The sequence below is a fragment of the Pan paniscus genome, chromosome 10 (genome assembly GCF_029289425.2).
Source record: "Pan paniscus chromosome 10, NHGRI_mPanPan1-v2.0_pri, whole genome shotgun sequence".
NCBI classification, from domain to species: domain Eukaryota; kingdom Metazoa; phylum Chordata; class Mammalia; order Primates; family Hominidae; genus Pan; species Pan paniscus.
The window spans coordinates 121,263,289-121,282,432 of record NC_073259.2 but is presented as its reverse complement, the minus strand read 5'-3'; the positions used below and the strand labels follow the sequence as shown (position 1 = coordinate 121,282,432).

Genomic DNA, 19,144 nt, shown 5'->3' with positions numbered 1-19,144 from the left:
CCCGGCTAATTTTTTGTATTTTTAGTAGAGACAGGGTTTCACTGTGTTAGCCAGGATGGTCTCGATCTCCTGACCTCGTGATCTGCCCGCCTCGGCCTCCTAAAGTGCTGGGATTACAGGCATGAACCACCGCGCCCAGTCCAAAAAAATTTTTAAAAGAAGTTAGCCAGGCATGGTGGCGCATGCATGTAGTCCCCGCCACTCAGGAGGCTGAGGGGGTGGATGGCTTGAGCCGGGAGGTCAAGTCAGCAGTGAGCTATGATCGCACCACTGCACTCCAGGCTGGGCAAGGAAACGAGGCCCCGTGTCTTAAAAAACAAAACAAAACAAAAAAAAGAAACACCAAAAACAAACAAACATACAAACAAACAAACAAAAAACAAAGCATGTTTGCATGAGAGCACAGCTGGCCTGCCTGACCCCACAGGTGTTTCTGTGTGTCACTGGTCCTGGGCACTGCAGGTCTCCCTCCCCAGCAGTGTCCACTCTTCCCTGCCCCAAGGCAGACGTAGCAACCAGATGATGTGGCTTCCAACTGGACTCCCTAAAATCCTGGTGCCTCCTGGAGGTGCCTTACAGGAAGACGGGGGCAAGGAGAGGCCCAGAGCCCAGCCCACACTGCCCAATCTGGGTGCAATTCCATCTGCGCAAAGGCTTTGTTGCTTTTCCTAAGTCCTGGGCTGCATCCTAAGTGCTCTGCAGATGCACATGTCACTGTCTGGCTTTCTTGGACCCTCCACTTGGCAAAGTCCTAGCCATTGTTTTATTTCCCACCTTAACACACACACACACACACACACACACACACACACACACACACACACACACACACAAACTTAAAAACAAAACTAAAAAAATACTATTGTCTGTACTCTGAGCTAAGGAAGAGCCGGCCAACCACAAGTTAGTGGCATTAGCCAGAAGCCGACGGGAGGAAGAGTTCAGCGCTTCCCGAAGCCCCAGGTTCCCAAACTTCAGTTACCCACTCACCACTGTCATGTTGTCTGCCACATCCTTGTACTATCTGTTGTATTTAACTTTGTTATTTAAATCAACTCAGGCCTAACAATGGCCTTTACCCTAAGGGGGAAAAAAAGTGACATTCATGGCTTTGATGAGCTGATCTATTTAGTACATGAAAATAAATTCAGAAGCATATTAAGATGAAACAGTGTTCACTCACAAATCTCCCAGTTGCCGTTGTGTTCCCCAGGCTTCACAGACAGCCTGGAAAAACTCCTCTAGGGCTTGCAGACTCAGCTGGAAACTAATCCTGAGCAGGAAGCTTGGCTTGAAGGGATAAGAGGGGACCCTCCAGGTTGGCAATCACACCGTTTATTTGCACTTGGCAGCAAGACAATGGATGATGTGGGAGGTACCAGGCCCCTGGGTTGGCACTAATTTGGAGTATGGTTGAGACAGGGCTGGAGAGAGGCATCTTAGAGGTGGCCCCCAAATCCGCAATCGGGAGAAAAAGGCAAGAATCGACTAGAGATTGTCAGGATAAAGGGAGGCACCCCTGCTATGTCTGTCTGCCCCGACAGGGGCTTCTTTAATACCTGGGGTTCCCTGGGTGATGAATGTCCTCCTACCCTGGCAAGGGGCCATACCTGTCGCCGTGGCCCCACAGGCAACCCTGATGAAAGAGTATCATTTCCAAGGGGGCTTTGGTTTCTGGGTGGCCCCACCTCGTCGTGGGGTAGATGGCACTGAAATGCTAACTGAGCGAGCCCTGGAAGTCACCAGGGGGCTCCGGAATGTCACCCCTGACGTGGAAGGCCTGAGATCCTGAGGCCCATTTGTGTGGGGGGCACTGGTGGCTGGATGACCAGTGCTGGGGACATTCAGGTGGGTGAGGGAATGGGAAAGTCCCCGCTTCAGGGGGCGTGAAGAGTGTAACCCATCCATAGATAACTTCTGGGAGTCTGCCGCTGGCCCCGGCTCTGTCTTGGAGGGACCAGCTGGGTGAATGGCTCGCAGTGGTGCCTCCCTGGGGCGGGGCGAGTGGCTACCCCTGGGGGTAGCTGGTGGTGTCCACAAGAGAGCACGGAGCTTTGCGGCATCCCCCTTCGCCATCCGCGGGGCCCCAAAGCTGGCGCCTTCAGATTGGGAGCCAAACAGCGACTCATCACAGTAAGACGGGGTGTGGCTGATGGGTCTGGCAAACGGAAGATAAACGCCATGAGCTGGGGGATGAACAACCCCTCAAAACTTTAACAGCTCTCCCACCCACCCTGGGATGGCAGCAGCAGAGGAGGGTTGCCTGCAGATCCCAGGAGTCCCTGTCTCCCAGTCTGAAACCTACAGCGAGGCCACAGCCTCTTAAGCACCACTGCCCCCGGTCTCTGCTGATTTTCCCTGCGAAACATCCACTGCCCCTGCATCCTGACCCCATTCCCAGACATGTGCCCCAGGCCTGGACAATTTGCATATTCCATCCTCCTGGCCACATGGATTGGTTCAGGAATGGCCAGATGTCCCAAGCCTGTCCAATCAGAATCTGCCTTAGGACCTTGCAGAAACTACTAGGAAAGAGATGTCTTTCTGCCACCTGACTTTACTTCTTGCTAAGCTGATAGGATGTCAGTCCAAAGCAGCTTGTGGCTATCTCCTTCCTACTGGAGATTGAAGGGCATGCAGGGAAAAGCAGCACTAAGGTGGAGACAGACAGTTCCAGCCACAGTATGAGCCCCTGTTACAGGAGCCCCAAATGCCTTCTCCTGGGGAAGCCAGTTTGAATAAGTTTTCTGTCACTTGCAATCGAGAGTCACAATTAGTATAACCTTAGTCTTTATAGCCTCCACTTTTTCTTTTCTTTGCGAGACACGTTCTCACTCTGTTGTTCAAGTGGAGTGTAGTGGCACAGTCACAGATCACAGCAGCCTCAAATTCCTGGGCCCAAGCAATCCTCTCACCTCAGCCTCCCTAATAGCTGGGGCTACAGGCACAGTGCCACCAAGCCCAGCTAATTTTTTTGTTTTTGATTTTTAGTAGAGATCAGATTTATGTTGCTCAGGCTGGTCTTGAGTTCCTGAACTCAAGCAGCCCCCTGCCTTAACCTCTCAAAGTGTTAGGATTGCAGGAGTAAGCCACCGTGCCCATTTTCTTTTCTTTCTTTCTTTTTCTTTTTTTTTCTGAGACAGAGTCTCGCTCTGTCACCCAGGCTGGAGTGCAGTGGTGCGATCTCAGCTCACTGCAACCTCCGCCTCCTGGGTTCAAGCGATTCTCCTGCCTCAGCCTCCTGAGTAGGCGGGATTACAGGCATGTGCCACCATGCCCAGCTAATTTTTGTATTTTTAGTAGAGACAGGGGGGGTTTCACCATGTTGGCCAGGCTGGTCTTGAATTCCTGACCTCATGATCTACCCACCTTGGCCTCCCAAAGTGCTGGGATTACAGGCAAGAGTCACTGCGCCCGGCCTTTTTTTTTTTTTTTTAAGAGACAGGGTCTCACTCTGTCACCCAGGCTGGAGTGCAGTGACGCAATCATAGCTCGCTGCAGCTGCGAACTCCTGAGCTCAAGTAATCCTCCCACTTCAGCCTCCAGAGTAGCTGGGACTACAGGTATGCACCACTATGCCCTACTAATATTTTTATTTTTTGTAGAGACAGGGATCTCACTATGTTGCCCAGGCTGGTCTCAAACTCTGGAGCTCAAGCGATCCTCCCATCTCAGCCTCCCAAAGTGCTGGGACTACAGGCCTGAGTCAGCCTGTCTGGCCTTTTTTTTTTTTTTTTTTTTTTTTATTCAACAGATATTCATGGCATACCTGCAAGATTCCACGCCCATAGTTTTTTTGGCCAGGACTGAAAGTGCTTCTATCCCCAAACTGCAAGTCTTTGAAAGGGCAAGCTTTTGCCATTTGGTTTAGCTGCTCAAACCACATTGGCTAATGCCTGTATATGTCTGGTGCCAAGGTTTTTGCTCAATAACTTCTCTACCTCTTATGCAACCCCTCACTTGACACCCTCTACCTGTTGGCATCCAGAAGAAAATTCCACCCTCCAGGTGAGCAAGGAGTTGTCACCTCCCTTTTCATGGACACCATACTTCCGTTAATGCTGCCTATCTTTACCTCAGTGTTTTCAGCCATGTTGTAGGTATCAGTGTTGCTAATCTCCACCTGATCCTGCCTTGTCTACAGAACTGGCAATAACTGATTCTTGTTTTTATAATAGGCATCATTCCCATTCTCATTTCATTTCTCTCATCTGAAATATGTCCCTGTGGCTCAGAATGAACCCTAACTTTAGCTGGCCAGTTCTTATGGACTGAATTGTGCCCACCCAAATTCATATGTTGAAGCCCTAACCCCAAATGTCTCTATACTTGGCCTTAATTATTTAGATTAATTAAAGGTAATTAAGGCTGGCCAGACATGGTGGCTCACATCTGTAATTCCAGCACTTTGGAAAGCAGAGGCGGGAGAACGACTTGAGCTCAGGAGTTTGAGACCAGCCTGGCCAACACAGTGAAACCCCGTCTCTACTAAAAATACAAAAATTAGCCAGGCATGGTGGCGTGTACCTGTAATGCCAGCTACTCGGGAGGCTGAGGCAGGAGAATTCCTTGAACCCGGGAGGTGGAGGCTGCAGTGATCCGAGATGGTGCCACTGCACTCCAGCCTGGGCAACAGAGCCAGACTCCATCTCAAAAAAAAAAAAAAAAAAAAAAAAAAGGTAACTAAGGCTAAATAACATTACAAGGGTAGGGGATCCTAATCCAATAGAACTGGTGTCCTTATGAGAGGAAGAGACATCAGGGGTGTGTGTGTATACAGAAAAGGCCCTTGCATGTAATTGAAGGATTAAAAAAAAATGAGAAAAGGCCCTATGATGACACTGTGAGAACGTGGCCAACTGCAAGCCAAGGAGAGAGGCCTCAGGAGAAACCAAACCTGCCAACACCTTGATCTTGGGCTTCCAGCCTCCAGACTGTGACAAAATAAATTTATGTTGTGGCCAGGCACGGAGGCCCATGCCTGTAATCCCAGCACTTCGGGAGGCCAAGGCAGGTGGATCACCTGGTCGGGAGTTCAAGATCAGCCTGACCAACATGGAGAAACCCCGTCTCTACTAAAAATACAAAATTAGCCAGGCATGGTGGCGTAATCCCAGCTACCAGGGAGGGTGAGGCAGGAGAATCGCTTGAACCTGGGAGGCAGAGGTTCAGGTTAGCTGAGATGGCTCCACTGCACTCCAGCCTGGGCAACAAGAGCAAAACTCCGTCTCAAAAAAAAAAAAAAAAAAAATTAAGTCAGGCATGGTGGCGTGTGCCTATAGTCCCAGCTACTCAGGAGACTGAGGCAGGAGAGTCGCTTGAACACGGGAGGTGGAGGTTGTGGTGAGCCAAGATCGTGCCACTGCACTCCAGCCTGGGCAACAGAGCGAGACTCCATCTCAAAAAAAAAAAATTGTGTTGTTTAAGCCACCCAGTCTGTGGTATTTTGTCATGGTGGCCCTAGCCAACTACTGTGCTAATCTTCCGTGTCTTTGTCCAAACCACTGATAACAATAAACAGGACAGAGCCCTGTGGCTCACCACTAGACACCTCCCTCCAGGCTGATATTAATCTGAAACAGTCCAAATAATCTAATTCTAATCTAATTAATTAACAACAATAACAATTTGCATTAGTTCCTGTTTTTCTAACTTGTTCATAAAAATGCAGCAAGATCCATTTTCAATTTTTTTTTTTTTTTTTTTTTTTTGGAGACAGGGTCTCACTCTGTCACTCAGGCTGGAGTGCAGAGGCGTGATCTCGGCTCATTGCAATCTCTGCCTCCTGGGCTCAAGTGATCCTCCCACCTCAGCCTCCCGGGAGCTGGGAGTACAGGCGCACACCACCACACTTGGCTAATTTTTGCATTTTTTATAGAGACACAGTTTCACCACACTGCCCAGGCTGGTCACAAACTCCTGAGCTCAAGTGATCCCACCTCAACCTCCAAACGTTCTGGGATTACAGACATGAGCTACCCCATGTGGCCAAAACCCATTTTCAGAATGACTTCAGAAACACCACATCTATGTCATTTCAAGGATCGAACACATTAATATTAATAACCTTATGTAAATTTCTCTGTGATCTTATGCCTCAGCTGACTCCTCTGGGCCTCAGATGCCCAGTTTGTGACATTTGGGGATAGGGAGTTCACCATCACAACCATCAACACTACCATTTATTGACAGCTTTCTAAGTATTAGGTTACTGTGCGAAGCACTGCAGACCCCTCTCTCATTTAATCCATCAACAATCCCCCTAGGTAGGAATAATTGGTCCTATTTTCCACATGAGTAAACTGGCTCAGAGAGGTCAAGATGCTTGCCCAAGGTCACAGAGCAGGTGAACACCAGAGCTGTAACTGGAATCCAGGTGGCTGCACTGAGTACAGGATTTGCATCTCCCTACCCCATTACCTGTATTTGTTCTTCTTCCTTGGTGTGAGGGTGGGGGTGCTGCCCCTTGAGGGGGTGGTCTCACAGCTCCCCTTTGCCCCCAAGGCTTTCGATGCCTCCTTGCCCACGCCTCTGGTTCTGTTAGCCTTCTCCACCCAGGGCGGATCGAAGTCCGGTGGGGTAGGCCGGGTGCCTGCTGGGCTGCCAAACAGAGTCTCATCCACATATGACGTCCTGGCCTTGACCCGGTAGCCACCTCGGCAGCGGTGCTGAAGGCGGAGGGTCTGCATCCCACTGACGGCCAGCTCCACGGGGGTCTTCATGCTGCCTGTGGTCCCTGGTGACAGCAGGTGTGCTCTGCCGGCCAGGCCCTGCTTCCGAGGCTCCCTGTGAGAGGAGGTCAGAGTAGCACCCCTGAGCCACAGCAGTGCTAATGGAGGAAGACCGGTAGTATCTGAAGTTCTCATCCCAAGGGTTTAGTTCTCTCTCAACCAGTCTCTCAAAGGGGAGCTGTCAACTTCAGGGGGCATTTTGGAAATTTCTTTGGCTTTTTTTTAGTTGTCATAATGGTGGTGAAAGGGGGGCTACTGGCAATTATTTACAGAATGACTCTGGCGGTGAAGGAGAGATGAACCTGTGTCTATTTAGGCACCAACCAGAAAACACACTATGGTGGTAGGGGAGACAGACACTTTCCTATGTGTACTGATGGGGGTGGGGGCAATGACAGCCAGCGTGGATCCCATGCCTACCTCCTGCAAAGAGCTTTACAAGCATTGTTTCATTTAATCCTCTCAACAGCACTGTGAAGTAGCTTCGAATTTGTCCATTTTACGGATCACAAAACTGAGGTGAAGTCACATGTGTAGGTCACACCTACAAAGCTAAAACGGTGGAAGTGAAATCTGAGTCCAGAGCTTGTGTACTTGGCTACACTGCTATCGGGAGATCACCGCCGCCCCCACCGCCCCACATTCTGCGACTCCCAAATCAACGACCCGATTAAAAAGTGCCCGAGGTCCCTGCATTTTTGGGTTGTTCTCCTACCTGAGCATCTTGGCTCGTAGGCATCGGGATCCTCAGGGACCCGTCCCCGCACCTTCTTCCCACCAGGTCTGGACCCGTCGGTGAGCGCGCGGGGGCGCGCGGTGCATCCGGGATCCCCGTCAATCTGCAGCCCGGAATGCCTGGGGCCCCGGACCCCCGGCAGCCTAGGCCGTCCCGGGGCACCGCGCGCGGACGGACTCACCCGAGGAGCCGGCACAGGCTACGTGTGAACGGCCCGCGAATCCAGAAACCCAGAACCCAGCACCTAGCACCCAGCAACCAGGGAGCAGCCAGCAGCACTGCGGACGCGGCCCGGACCATTCGCGCCCGCGGATGGGGGGAGTCCGCCCAGGGGCGGGCGCCACGCTCCTGAAGCCCAGGAGGTCCCTAAACATGGAGAGGGGCCTCTGGTGCCACTCACTCAGGTGCGTGTGTCCTAGGCCGCCGAGGGCCGCAGGCACTGGCGAAAGCTCAGCGGAGGTCACGTGGTCACCGCACCTACCCCCCCCCACGCAGTTGGTGCGCTCCTCAGGCCACGCCCCCTTCTGCGTTCCCAGCACGCGGCCCGAATGGCGGCCGACAAGCGCCCGGCGGCCGGACCTCGGTCGCGAGCTGCCATGGCCCAGTGGAGGAAGAAGAAAGGGCTCCGGAAGCGCCGAGGCGCGGCCTCCCAGGCCCGCGGCAGCGACTCGGAGGACGGCGAGTTTGAGATCCAGGCGGAAGATGACGCCCGGGCCCGGAAGGTAGGCGCGTGGGGCTGGGACGCATGTTGGGGCCCGAGACCCGGCTCCGGGCAGCGCCTCGAGGCCTCAGTTTCCCCAGTTGGGGATTGGGCTCCGCAGAGTGTGGGGAGGGAGGGTGCCGACCCGAGGACTGGTCTTGGGACCGCCGGCCTGAGCATGTGTCTCGGGGCTTGTCAGGCTCAGGGTTCCGCGGCCAGAGCCTTGGGATCCCGGGGCTGGAGCCTGCGGGCCTTCCTGCCGGGTTTTGGTCGCGCGTCTCTCATTGGCTGCCTCCTGCTCGTGGGGCGGATCCTGGCTCCCTTTCGCCCAATGAAAAGTGCGGGTGCAGAAGATCTGACTTTGAGAGTTTGGAGCGTTCTTGGGAGGTTGAATTAAGGGGAGGCCGGACTGCGTGGCTTGAGACAGTGTGACGCCTCCAAACCTCTGGGAAACGAATTAAAACAATTTTTTTTGAGACAGAGTCTTGCTCTGTTGCTCATGCCGGAGTGCAGTTGTGTAGCCACGCCTTGCTACAGCCTCCGCCTCCTGGGCTCAAGCGATCCTCCCACGTCAGCCTCTCCGGTAGCTGAGACCACAGACATGCGCCACCACGCCCGGATAATTTTTAAATTTTTTGTAGAGACGGGGGTCTCCCTATGTTGCCCAGGATGGTCTCGAACTCCTGGCCTCAAGCAGTCCTCCCACTTCTGCTTCCCAAAGTGTTGGGATTAACAGGCGTGAGCCCGGCCAGTTTGTGTTTGTTGACCGTTTACTATGTGCCAGGCTCCATGCTAAGAGCTGTACGAGCCTTATTATTTAATCCTCACACCAACGTTGTGCTACCACCACCAGCAACTGTCATCTTCATTTTTCTACAGGAGGAAACTTAGGCCTAGAGGGTTAAGAAATAGTCAAAGGCCTGGTGTAGTGGCTACACGCCTGTAAACCCAGCACTTAGGGAGGCTGAGGTGGGAGGATTGCTTGAGGTCAGGAGTTCAAGATCAGCCTGGGCAACATAGGCAGACCCCGTCTCTACAAAAAATTAAAAAATTAGGATGGCCGCGGTGGCTCACGCCTGTAATCCCAGCACTTTAGGAGGCTGAGGCAGGCGGATCACCTGAGGTCGGGAGTTCAAGACCAGCCTGGCCAACATGGTGAAACCCTGTCTCTACTAAAAATACAAAAATAGCCGGGTGTGGTGGCATGTGCCTGTAATCCCAGCTACTCGGGAGGCTGAGGCAGGAGAATCGCTTGAAACTGGGAGTCAGAGGTTGCAGTGAGCCGATATTGCACCACTGCACTCCAGCCTGGGTGACAGAGCAAGACTCTGTCTCAAAAAATAAAAATTAGCCTGGCTTGGTGGTGCCCACCTGTGGTCCCAGCTCCTGGAGAGGCAACGTGGGAGGATCACTTAAACCTGGGCGGCGGAGAGTACAGTGAGCTGTGGCTACACAACTGCACTCCATCATAAGCAACAGAGCAAGACTCTGTCTCCAAAAAAAGAAAAAAAAAAAAAAAAAAAGGGAGATCCCATCTTTACAAAAAAAGAGAGAAAGCAGCTTGACCAAGACCTCACAGCTTGTGAGTACAAGAGCCAGGAGATTCAAACTTGGGACTGTCTGATTCCAAGGCCTGTGCCGTTTCCATTACTGAATGTCATGTGTATGCACATGAAGGGATGGGTGTGAGCACCAATGGGGCAGAAGGGCTGCGCCCATTATTTCCCACAGTCCTGTTCCCAGCGGGTGCCTGGCACCAGATAGGCTCAGGGCAAGATGAGTAAGTGGGCATTTATATGAAGAGAAAGGATCACACTCCAAGGCAGGAACTAGAAGAGACCTCATCCCACCGTCCCTCTCTCATCTTCCAGCCTAGCCAGTGCCTGGCACACAGTAGGTGCTCAACAAATGTAGAGAAACCACTAAAGGTAATGAACAGCACAGGCGGGCAGAGGTGGTTATTACCAAAGAAGAGGAGTCTAAGTGTAGTTCAGACCAAGGGCTTCTCATGGCACTGCCCTGTGTTCAAATATGGCCCAACCTTGCACTGGCTGTGGGACATTGGAGAGGTTGCTTAACCTCTCTGTGCCCGTTTCCACATCCGTAGAAGGCAAGTAAATGATTATATATGTTTCAAAGGTTGTTGGCCCGGTGCCGTGGCTCATGCCTGTAATCCCAGCACTTTGGGAGTCCGAGGAGTGAGGATCACTTGATGCCAGGAGTTCGAGACCAGCCTGGGCAACATGCATGGCGAGACTCTGCATCTACAAAAAATACAAAAATTAGCCAGGCGTGGTGGTGTGTGCCTGTAGTCCCAGCTACTTGGGAGGCTGAGGTGGGAGGATCACCTGAGCTAGGTGAGCCGTGATTGCCCCACTGCACTCCAGCCTGGGAGACTGAGTGAAACTCTGTCTCAAAAAAAAAAAAAGAAAAGTGTTGAAAAGACCAAAGGAGGCTGGGCGTGGTGGCTCATGCCTGTAATCCGAGCACTTTGGGAGGCCAAGGTGAGCGGATCACTTGAGGTCGGGAGTTTGAGACCGGCCTGGCCAACATGGTGAAACCCCATCTCTACTGAAAATACAAAAATTAGCCGGGCTGGTGGCATGTGCCTGTAGTCCCAGCTAGTTGGGAGGCTGAGGCAGGAGAATTGCTTGAACCCAGGAGGTGGAGGCTGCAGTGAGCCAAGATCCTGCCACTGCACTCCAGCCTGGGTGACTGAACGAGACTGTCTCAAAAAAAAAAAAGAAGAAGACTAAAGGACATGCTGTTCATACATTCAGTAGCTATTGCAGGCGCCTGTGTGTCCCAGGCACCTTGTTTTCATGTACCTAGAGCAGGGGTTGGCAGACCTATCAAGGGCCAGATGGTAAATCTTTTTTTTAGGTTTTGTTGGGCCATATAAGATCACTGTCTTTTTTGTTGGATTTCTTTTTCTTTTCTACAACCCTTTAAAAAGTAAAAACCGTTCTAAACTCACAGACTGTTCAAGACAGGCCATGGCTCTGCCCTAGAGGATTGTAGTTAATCTTAGAGGGTCACAGTGAAAAGAACACAGTCTCTGAAGCCAGGGTTCACATCCCTCACCCACTACCTGCTGGCTGTGTGACCTTGGGCACGTCACTTTATCTCTGTGCCTCAGTTTTCTTCTCTGTAAAATGGACAGAACAATAGTACCCACTTCATCAGATTGTTGTGAGGATTAAGTGGGTTAATTTGTATAATTCTCAGAGCAGCACCTAGCTTATAGTAGATACCTTGTAAGTTTCAGCCACTGTTATGAATTGCTGCTCCGTAAATGCTTTTTTTTTTTTCTTTTTTGGTAAAGATGGGGTTTTACCATGTTGCCCAGGCTAGTCTGGGAACTCCTGGGCTCAAATGATCCACCCACCTCAGCCTCCCAGTGCTGGGATTACAGGCGTGAGCCACCACGCCTGGCCATGAATGCTATTTTTAAGAGAAAGGGGACAGCCCTGTAGTCCAAGAAGGTTCCCCAGAGGAGGTGTCTGGATTGGATTTAGCTGTGCCAGGACAAGTGGGTCCTGGGTGAGCAGAAAGGAGGCCAGGCATGAGACAGACCAGAGATCAGAAAGGAGATCGGTTGGCGGCTGATGGGGCGGGGGTAGGGGGCGGGAGATCTTGGAAAAGTCTAGTACTTCACATATAGTAGGCATTTCGATTGGCTCTTTAAAGTATTTAGGGGCTGGGTGTGGTGGTTCATGCCTGTAATCCCAACACTTTGGGAGGCCAAGAAGGGAGGAATACTTGAGGCCAGGAATTCAAGACTAGCCTGGGCAATGTAGTAAGACCTCATCTCTACAAAAAAAAAAATAAATACAAAATAAAAAAATTAGCCAGATGTGGTAGTATACGCCTGTAGTCCCAGCTACTCAGAAGTCTAAGGTGGGAGACTCACTTGAGCCTAGGAGTTCAAGGCTGCAGTGAGCCATGCCTGCACTGCTGTACTCCAGCCTGGGTGACAGAGTAAGACCCTGTCTCTTAAAAAAAAAAAAAAAAAAAAGTACTTACTTTTGGGATTGAGATTCAAACCGAGACAGTCTATCTGCAGACCCCACTCTAAACTTCTGTCCTGGCCCAGCCAAAGGAGAACTTATTAGCAAAAAAGTGACGTGATCTGGCGGAAGCATCATTGGCTTGAATGGGGGAGAGAGGGCAACAGCACAGCCCCCTTCCCTGCCCCCTGTGGTCCCACTGGGCCTGGAGTGACACCACCTCTCTGTTCTTCCCTCCCAGCTGGGACCTGGCAGACCCCTGCCCACCTTCCCCACCTCGGAATGCACCTCGGATGTGGAGCCGGACACCCGGGAGATGGTGCGTGCCCAGAACAAGAAGAAGAAGAAGTCTGGAGGCTTCCAGTCCATGGGTGGGTGCAACTTGGCATCAGGGACTCTGCGGGAGTGGCAGCTGGAGGTCAACCCCACCTCTGCACTCCATCACTGATGTCCACTCTGGGCCCAGCACTGTGGATGGGTAGACCGGGGTAGCAGATCTGGTCCTCCAGTCATTCAGGGCCTTCTAGTGGGGCAGCGGGCCTGACACAGGAGAGGGCAGTTAGAACAGGCCTCAGGAAAGGCAATGCAGATGCAGGAACAGGCAAAGACAGTCGGGGACTTATTGCATGCAGAGGGGCATTTCAGAAGGAGGGAAAGGATGGAATGGGTGGGTGGTGTGGGGACACCTGGCTGGCCAGAAATAAAGCCTGACTCTGTTACTCTTTACAAATCAGTAGCAGCTGGAGCAAGGATTTAAATATCAAGATGAGTGCTGGGTGCGGTGGCTCATGCCTGTAATCTTAGCGTTTGGGGAGGCAGAGGTAGGATCACTTGAGGCCAGGAGTTCAAGTCCAGCTTGGGCAACAAAGTGAGCTCCCATCCATGCCCTCACCAGCAAGAGGGACAAGAGTCCCTCCCCACACCCGGGTGATTCTGAAGTTCATTCCAGACATCCTCATTGTGTCCACACACACTTCCAAGAGGCGCAGGACCTTACCACGCCTAAAACGAAGGCACAGCTTCTTAGTGTCATCTAAGACCCTGTTAGTGTTCAGAGATCCCTGCTGTCTCATGACATCAAGAGTGGGTTCACATCAGAAAATCAGATAAGGTTCAGGTGCCCGAGTCAGATCTGTCTCCTAAGTCTCATTTCACCTTCCAGTTTGTGCTTTATTGCTTTTTTTTTCCCCTTGCTGTTTATTGTTGATGAAGCTGTCATTTGTCCTGTAAAGTTCTCTGGGGTTGGTGCTGTGGGGACTCCCTCGGCCGTCTGACCGTTTCATGTCTCTCCCAGGCCTGAGCTACCCGGTGTTCAAAGGCATCATGAAGAAGGGGTACAAGGTGCCGACACCCATCCAGAGGAAGGTGAGGGGTGGGGCGGTCGACGGGTGAGGGCAAGGGAGGAGTGACATGGCCCTCCTCTCTGGCCCCTTGACAGCCACCCCTTGTCCCACCTGTCACATCTCCTGCCCCCTTTACTCTGCTGAAGCCCCAGCTAGCGTGCCCACTTCCTAGGTGGAGAAGGTTGGGCCGAGCCGAGCAGAGACTCTGGGCCTTTCTGCCAGTTGAGCCTCCTGGAGGCTGCCCACAGCTGAACCTCAGCTCAGGCAGCTCCCAGCCACCTATTATCACCCGGGGCTTGTGATTATTGTTCTTAGACATTTCGCCCAGCGGGAGCCATTTCTCTGGGGTTCTGAGGAGGAGGACTAGACGGGAGGTAGAGTCTGGCTTCTCCGAAGAAGGGTGTTCCAGCAATGGAAAGAGTTGGGGTAGTGAGCCACTCATCCTTGGAGGCATGCTAACAGGCTTTTGAAAGAATGGGCAAGAATAGGCTCAGGGCTGGGTGACGGGTACCTGCCCATTCACTGAGATCTATAGCATGCCCACTCCTCAGGGCCTTGAAGCTCTGGATCACATGGTGTTTGGGGAGGAGCTGACCTTGACTTCCCTGCTTGTGCCTCTCCAGACCATCCCGGTGATCTTGGATGGCAAGGACGTGGTGGCCATGGCCCGGACGGGCAGTGGCAAGACAGCCTGCTTCCTCCTCCCAATGTTCGAGCGGCTCAAGACCCACAGTGCCCAGACCGGGGCCCGCGCCCTCATCCTCTCGCCGACCCGAGAGCTGGCCCTGCAGACCCTGAAGTTCACTAAGGAGGTGTGTCTGAGCTTGGGGAGAGGCTGGAGGCAAGGGCTGACTTGGGACCAGACACAGAGGCCACGAGTATGCTGTCATCTCACCCCTGCCCTCTCTCAATCACTTTCTCTTTTCAGCTAGGCAAGTTCACTGGCCTCAAGACTGCCCTGATCCTGGGTGGAGACAGGTAAGGTCCCTGCACCCCATGCCAGGGTCACCACCATGCAGGCGCATCTCTGTGTCTCCAGGACATTAGTTTGATTTAAGCTGTGTTGCTTATTAATAATAGCAGCTTCTGTGCTCATTCAAAAAACCCAACAAGACTGGGCCCAGTGGCTCATGCCTGTAATCCCAGCACTCTGGGAGGCCGAGGTGGGCAGATCCCCTGAGGTCAGGAGTTTGAGACCAGCCTGACCAACATCAGAACCCTGTCTCTACTAAAAATACAAAAATTAGCTGGGCATGGTGGCGCATGCCTGTAATCCCAGCTACAATGGAGGCTGAGAAAAGAGAATCACTTGAACCCAGGAGGTGGAGCTTGCAGTGAGCCGAGATGGCATTACTGCACTCCAACATGGGCGACAGAGTGAGACTCCAATCTCAAAAAAAAAAAGTAAAAACAAAACAAAAACCCAAGAAGGCTGGTCCAGTGGTAGCAGGTTATCAGAACTTACCAACATTAGTATCATTAAAGTTGGTATACAACCCCCCTCACTGCTAAATTTGACTGGCTTAAGAAAAAAACCAACAAGGGAAATCATGCGATAAAAAATTAAAATAAATTGCCCACAGAAGCACTGCCACTCAGAAGTTCTGATGCTCCTGAAATAGAGTCGTCAGCTCACAGGACAGACAGGTGTATCTATTTTAAAATGCATAATCGTGGGCTTGTTTTTGTTTTTGTTTTTGTTTTTTGTTTGTTTATTTTGAGACAGGGTCTCGCTCTGTCACCCTGGCTGGAGTACAGTGGCGCAATCACAGCTCACAGCAGCCTCAACCTCCTGGGCTCAAGTGATCCTCCCACGTCAGCCTCCCCAGTAGCTGGCACTACAGGTGTGCACCACCACGCCCAGCTAATTTTTTGTATTTTTTGTAGAGATGAGGTCTCGCCATGTCACTCAGGCTGGTCTCAAACTCCTGGGCTCAAGTGATCTGCTACTTTGGCCTCCCAAAGTGTTGGGATTACAGGCGTAAGCCACCACGCCTGGCTGTGGGCTGTTAGAAAGCAGAAAGCACAGGAATCAAGGGATGTTTGTAATAGCTCAGATTCATAAGATGTAGTATCTCCTGATGTTCATCTACCACCCTTCCTAGGTAGTAGGTGCCACGTCTGTTTTACAGATAGGCAAAATGAGGAAGTGACAGGTTAGAGTCAGGCAATGATTCCATAGTAGAGCTGGGATCAGAATCCAGTCTCCTGCCTCATTCCATGCCTTATCCCACAGTTTATCCCTTAAAGGGCAGCCCCTTTAAGGGAGAAAGTTTAAGGATGCCGCTGTTAACACTCTTGATTCTCGGAGAGTTTGCTTTTCAGTGCCTTTGTCTCCATTGTCATTTATTCTTTCTGAAGTTTGTGATTGTCAGAAAGGCCTCCCTGGGCTAGTCCTGGCTCCTATAGGTATCCCAAGGGTGCTGCAGAGGAGGGCTAAAATTAGGGATTTGTGCCCAAAGGGTTTAAGGACGGGAGCTGATAGAGATCCAGGGAACCTGGGTTCTAGTTGGGGCTGGTAGTTCCAGGGTTAGTTGCTGGGGGCACTGTGGGTGGAAGGCAGCTTTGTTGCTATCTGGAACAACAGAAGGAGTGAATTGAGGTCTGTAGTTGAGCCCATCTCTTCGGAGGAACTCTGTTGTAACCATTCTTTTGCATATTTCAGCTTGTATCTCTTGTCAGGGCAATGCCTTTGCCTCATACCTCAGCACTGGCCTTTCCTCAGTTCCAAGCCTTGGGTCTGTGTTCCTGGGGATGGGGTGTGCAGCCTTGCCTGGACATTTGGTTATGAGAAGGGAAACCAAAGAGACCTGTTCTATCAAGCTAACCCCTTCTCTCCTCTCTAGGATGGAAGACCAGTTTGCAGCCTTGCACGAAAATCCTGACATGTGAGTTTGTGGATTGGGGATGACTCCCTGAGGTCCCTTCCCAGTGGTGGGGGTGTAAGAGAACTGTGGTGGTGGCCCTGGCCCTGGGGTCACCTAGCCTGTGCACCCTCTTCCAGAATTATTGCCACGCCCGGACGGTTGGTGCATGTGGCTGTGGAAATGAGCCTGAAGCTGCAGAGTGTGGAATACGTGGTGTTCGATGAAGCTGACCGGTAAGGCTGCAGGTCCAGCCCTGAGCACTTGTGTCTGAACTGGGAAAGCAGAGGCAGAGAGGTCAACCAGAGGAAGGCTCTGCCAGGAGAGCCCTGTGTGGCCGAGATCGAAGCAGTGTCTTTCCAGATGTGGGCTGCAGACCTCCTTATAAGCGGTGCTGGAGCTCATCTCTGGGGCTCTCTGACCAATATTTATAATTTTGCATTTCAGGAGTATTGAAATGAATAATAGGACATCTAACATGGGATTTATTTATTTATTTATTTATTTATGAGATAGAGTCTTGCTCTGTCACCCAGGCTGGAGTGCAATGGCATGATCTTGGCTCATTGCAACCTCCGCCTCCCGGGTTCAAGTGATTCTCCTGCCTTAGCCTCCTGTGTAGCTGGGGTTACAAGCATGCGCTACCACGCCTGGCTAATTTTGTATTTTTAGTAGAGATGGGATTTCACCATGTTGGCCAGGCTGGTCTTAAACTCCTGACCTCAGGTGATCCACCCGCCTCGGCCTCCCAAAGTGCTGGTATTACAGGCGCGAGCCACGGCACCCGGCCCCTAACATGGGATTTCAAAGAGATTTTTTTAAAAGCACAAAGTTGAGAGCATGGACTCAGGAGCCAGACAGGAGTGGGATCAAGTCCTAGCTCTGCGACTTCAGCTCTGTGAATTTGGGCAAATCACTGGACATCTCTGGGCCTTGGCTGCTTCAACTGCAAAATGGGGATAAAGTAGCACGTACCTCACAGGGGTGTTGTGAGGACCAGAAGACTTGATACTTGTAAAGTACTTAGAACGCTCCCTGGCAGAGTTGGGGAGGGGGATGTGGGGGAAGTGGGGAGGGACTGCTATCATTGATTGATTGGTGGTGACAGGGTCTTGCTCTGTCGCCCAGTTTGGAGTACAGTGGTGTGATGATGGCTCACTGCAGCCTCGACCTCCCAGGCTCAAGGGATCCTCCCATGTCAGCCTCCTGAGTAGCTGGGAATATAGGCATACGCCACCATGCCCAGCTAATTTTTTTTTTTTTTTTTTTTGAGACGGAGTCTCACTCTGTTGCCCAGGCTGGAGTTCAGTAGCATGATGTCAGCTCACTGCAAGCTCCGCCTCCTGGGTTCATGCCATTCTCTTGCCTCAGCCTCTCGAGTAGCTGGGACTACAGGCGCCCGCCACCACGCCCAGCTAATTTTTTTGTATTTTTAGTAGAGACAGGGTTTCACTGTGTTAGCCAGGATGGTCTCGATCTCCTGACCTCATGATCCGCCCGCCTTGGCCTCCCAAAGTGCTTGGGATTACAGGCCTGAGCCACTGCGCCCGGCCCCAGCTAATTTTTTATTTTTGTAGAGATGGGGTCTCGCCTAGGGTGTTCTTGAACTCCTCCTGCCTTGGCCTCTCAAAGTGCTGGGATTACAGGCGTGAGCCTCTGCAGCCGGCCTGGGCTGCTGTCATTTATTTCAGCATGAGTTTGTAAGAACATGACCAAGACAGATTCCAAATTTCAAGGTTATTGTTGTTTAGGATGAAGTCACGTGATAAGTGTGAGTGGGCTGAGTTAGAGTGAGGCAAGCCCTGGGACACCGCAGAAGTTGTGGGGACAAGGATGGCTGCGGTTGGAACTCCAGGGAGTGGAGGCCCCCTCTGACCCGGTCCTGCCCTCTACCCTTCCAGGCTTTTTGAAATGGGTTTCGCAGAGCAGCTGCAGGAGATCATCGCCCGCCTCCCCGGGGGCCACCAGACGGTGCTGTTCTCCGCCACTCTGCCCAAACTGCTGGTGGAATTTGCCCGGGCTGGTGCGTGAGCTGGGGGTGGAGATGGGGGCTGGGGGTCGGGCTGGGGCCTGGGGGTCCAGTCCTTCTGCGACTCCCCGACTTTCCCCCATGTCTCCTGCAGGCCTCACGGAGCCCGTGCTCATCCGGCTTGACGTGGATACCAAGCTCAACGAGCAGCTGAAGGTGAGGCTGCACCTGTCCCGTCCCAGGAGGGTGTGTCCAGGTGGGCCCTGCAGGCCCTGGGCCAGGACCCCGTAAGCCAACCCGTGATGCCCTCTCCCCGCAGACCTCCTTCTTCCTCGTGCGGGAGGACACCAAGGCTGCCGTGCTGCTCCACCTGCTGCGCAACATGGTGCGGCCCCAGGACCAGACCGTGGTGTTTGTGGCCACGAAGCACCACGCCGAGTACCTCACTGAGGTGAGCAGGGTCCTGAGTGGGACGAGCACCTCCTTCAGCTGGAGTTTGGAGCTGCAGTTCCCTGTGCAGTCACTAGAGGGCAGCACGAGAGCGGACCAGGAGCCTGGGCCTGGGCTCAAGATGGTCATTTTTATTTTTATTTTTTATTTTTTTGAGACGGAGCCTCGCTCTGCCATCCAGGCTAGAGTGCAGTGGCACAATCATGGCTCACTGCAGCCTTGACCTTCCAGGCTCAAACAATCCTCCCACCTCAGCCTCCCGAGTACTTGGGACTTCTGGCGCATGTCACCATGCCCAACTAACTTGTTACTTATTTTTATATTTTGTAAAGACAGGTTCT

The 19,144-nt window shown here is 52.2% G+C and overlaps 3 protein-coding genes across 8 annotated transcripts in view; 1 reads left to right on the top strand and 2 right to left on the bottom strand.

The window, feature by feature from the left end:
* The window catches only part of TPCN1 (two pore segment channel 1), a 111,256-nt gene extending 104,699 nt beyond the window's left edge, over positions 1 to 6,557 (bottom strand). Inside the window, exon 1 of the mRNA XM_034934572.3 lies at positions 6,421 to 6,557. The gene's annotated coding sequence lies outside the window, so the exon portion shown is untranslated. The remainder of the gene's footprint in view (positions 1 to 6,420) is intronic.
* On the bottom strand, positions 1,111 to 7,742 carry RITA1 (RBPJ interacting and tubulin associated 1). 3 transcript variants are annotated; one of them, XM_003832438.5, is made up of 4 exons: positions 7,447 to 7,742; positions 7,152 to 7,283; positions 6,421 to 6,786; positions 1,111 to 2,158 (listed from the first exon to the last, which is right to left on the bottom strand). In XM_003832438.5, the coding sequence occupies exons 3-4, from the start codon at positions 6,720 to 6,722 to the stop codon at positions 1,651 to 1,653; spliced, it is 810 nt and encodes a 269-aa protein (XP_003832486.1). In that variant the 5' UTR covers positions 6,723 to 6,786; positions 7,152 to 7,283; positions 7,447 to 7,742; the 3' UTR covers positions 1,111 to 1,650. The 3 variants fall into 3 exon arrangements, with proteins under 3 accessions (XP_003832486.1, XP_034790477.1, XP_003832487.1); XM_034934586.3 differs by having other exon boundaries at positions 7,152 to 7,275; XM_003832439.6 differs by lacking the exon at positions 7,152 to 7,283.
* A 222-nt stretch (positions 7,743 to 7,964) lies between these two features.
* The window catches only part of DDX54 (DEAD-box helicase 54), a 27,050-nt gene continuing 15,870 nt past the window's right edge, over positions 7,965 to 19,144 (top strand). For 2 of the 4 annotated variants that reach the window (XM_055096207.2, XM_034934573.3), the window contains exons 1-10: positions 7,991 to 8,189; positions 12,419 to 12,548; positions 13,472 to 13,542; positions 14,144 to 14,332; positions 14,449 to 14,498; positions 16,367 to 16,408; positions 16,525 to 16,620; positions 18,286 to 18,407; positions 18,508 to 18,569; positions 18,673 to 18,804. In XM_055096207.2, the coding sequence (XP_054952182.1) occupies positions 8,016 to 8,189; positions 12,419 to 12,548; positions 13,472 to 13,542; positions 14,144 to 14,332; positions 14,449 to 14,498; positions 16,367 to 16,408; positions 16,525 to 16,620; positions 18,286 to 18,407; positions 18,508 to 18,569; positions 18,673 to 18,804 (1,068 nt within the window). In that variant the 5' untranslated portion in view covers positions 7,991 to 8,015. Of the gene's footprint in view, positions 8,190 to 12,418; positions 12,549 to 13,471; positions 13,543 to 14,143; positions 14,333 to 14,448; positions 14,499 to 16,366; positions 16,409 to 16,524; positions 16,621 to 18,285; positions 18,408 to 18,507; positions 18,570 to 18,672; positions 18,805 to 19,144 lie in introns of all 4 variants that reach the window. The other 2 variants (XM_003832440.7, XM_008957837.5) reach the window with 2 other exon arrangements.

Bases quoted from the DNA above. Each gene is read 5' to 3' on its own strand.
- RITA1 (XM_003832439.6), bottom strand. The intron at 2,159-6,420 runs GTAATGGGGTAG...TCCGTTTGCCAG, and splicing joins AGGAAGAAGAACAAATACAG to ACCCATCAGCCACACCCCGT.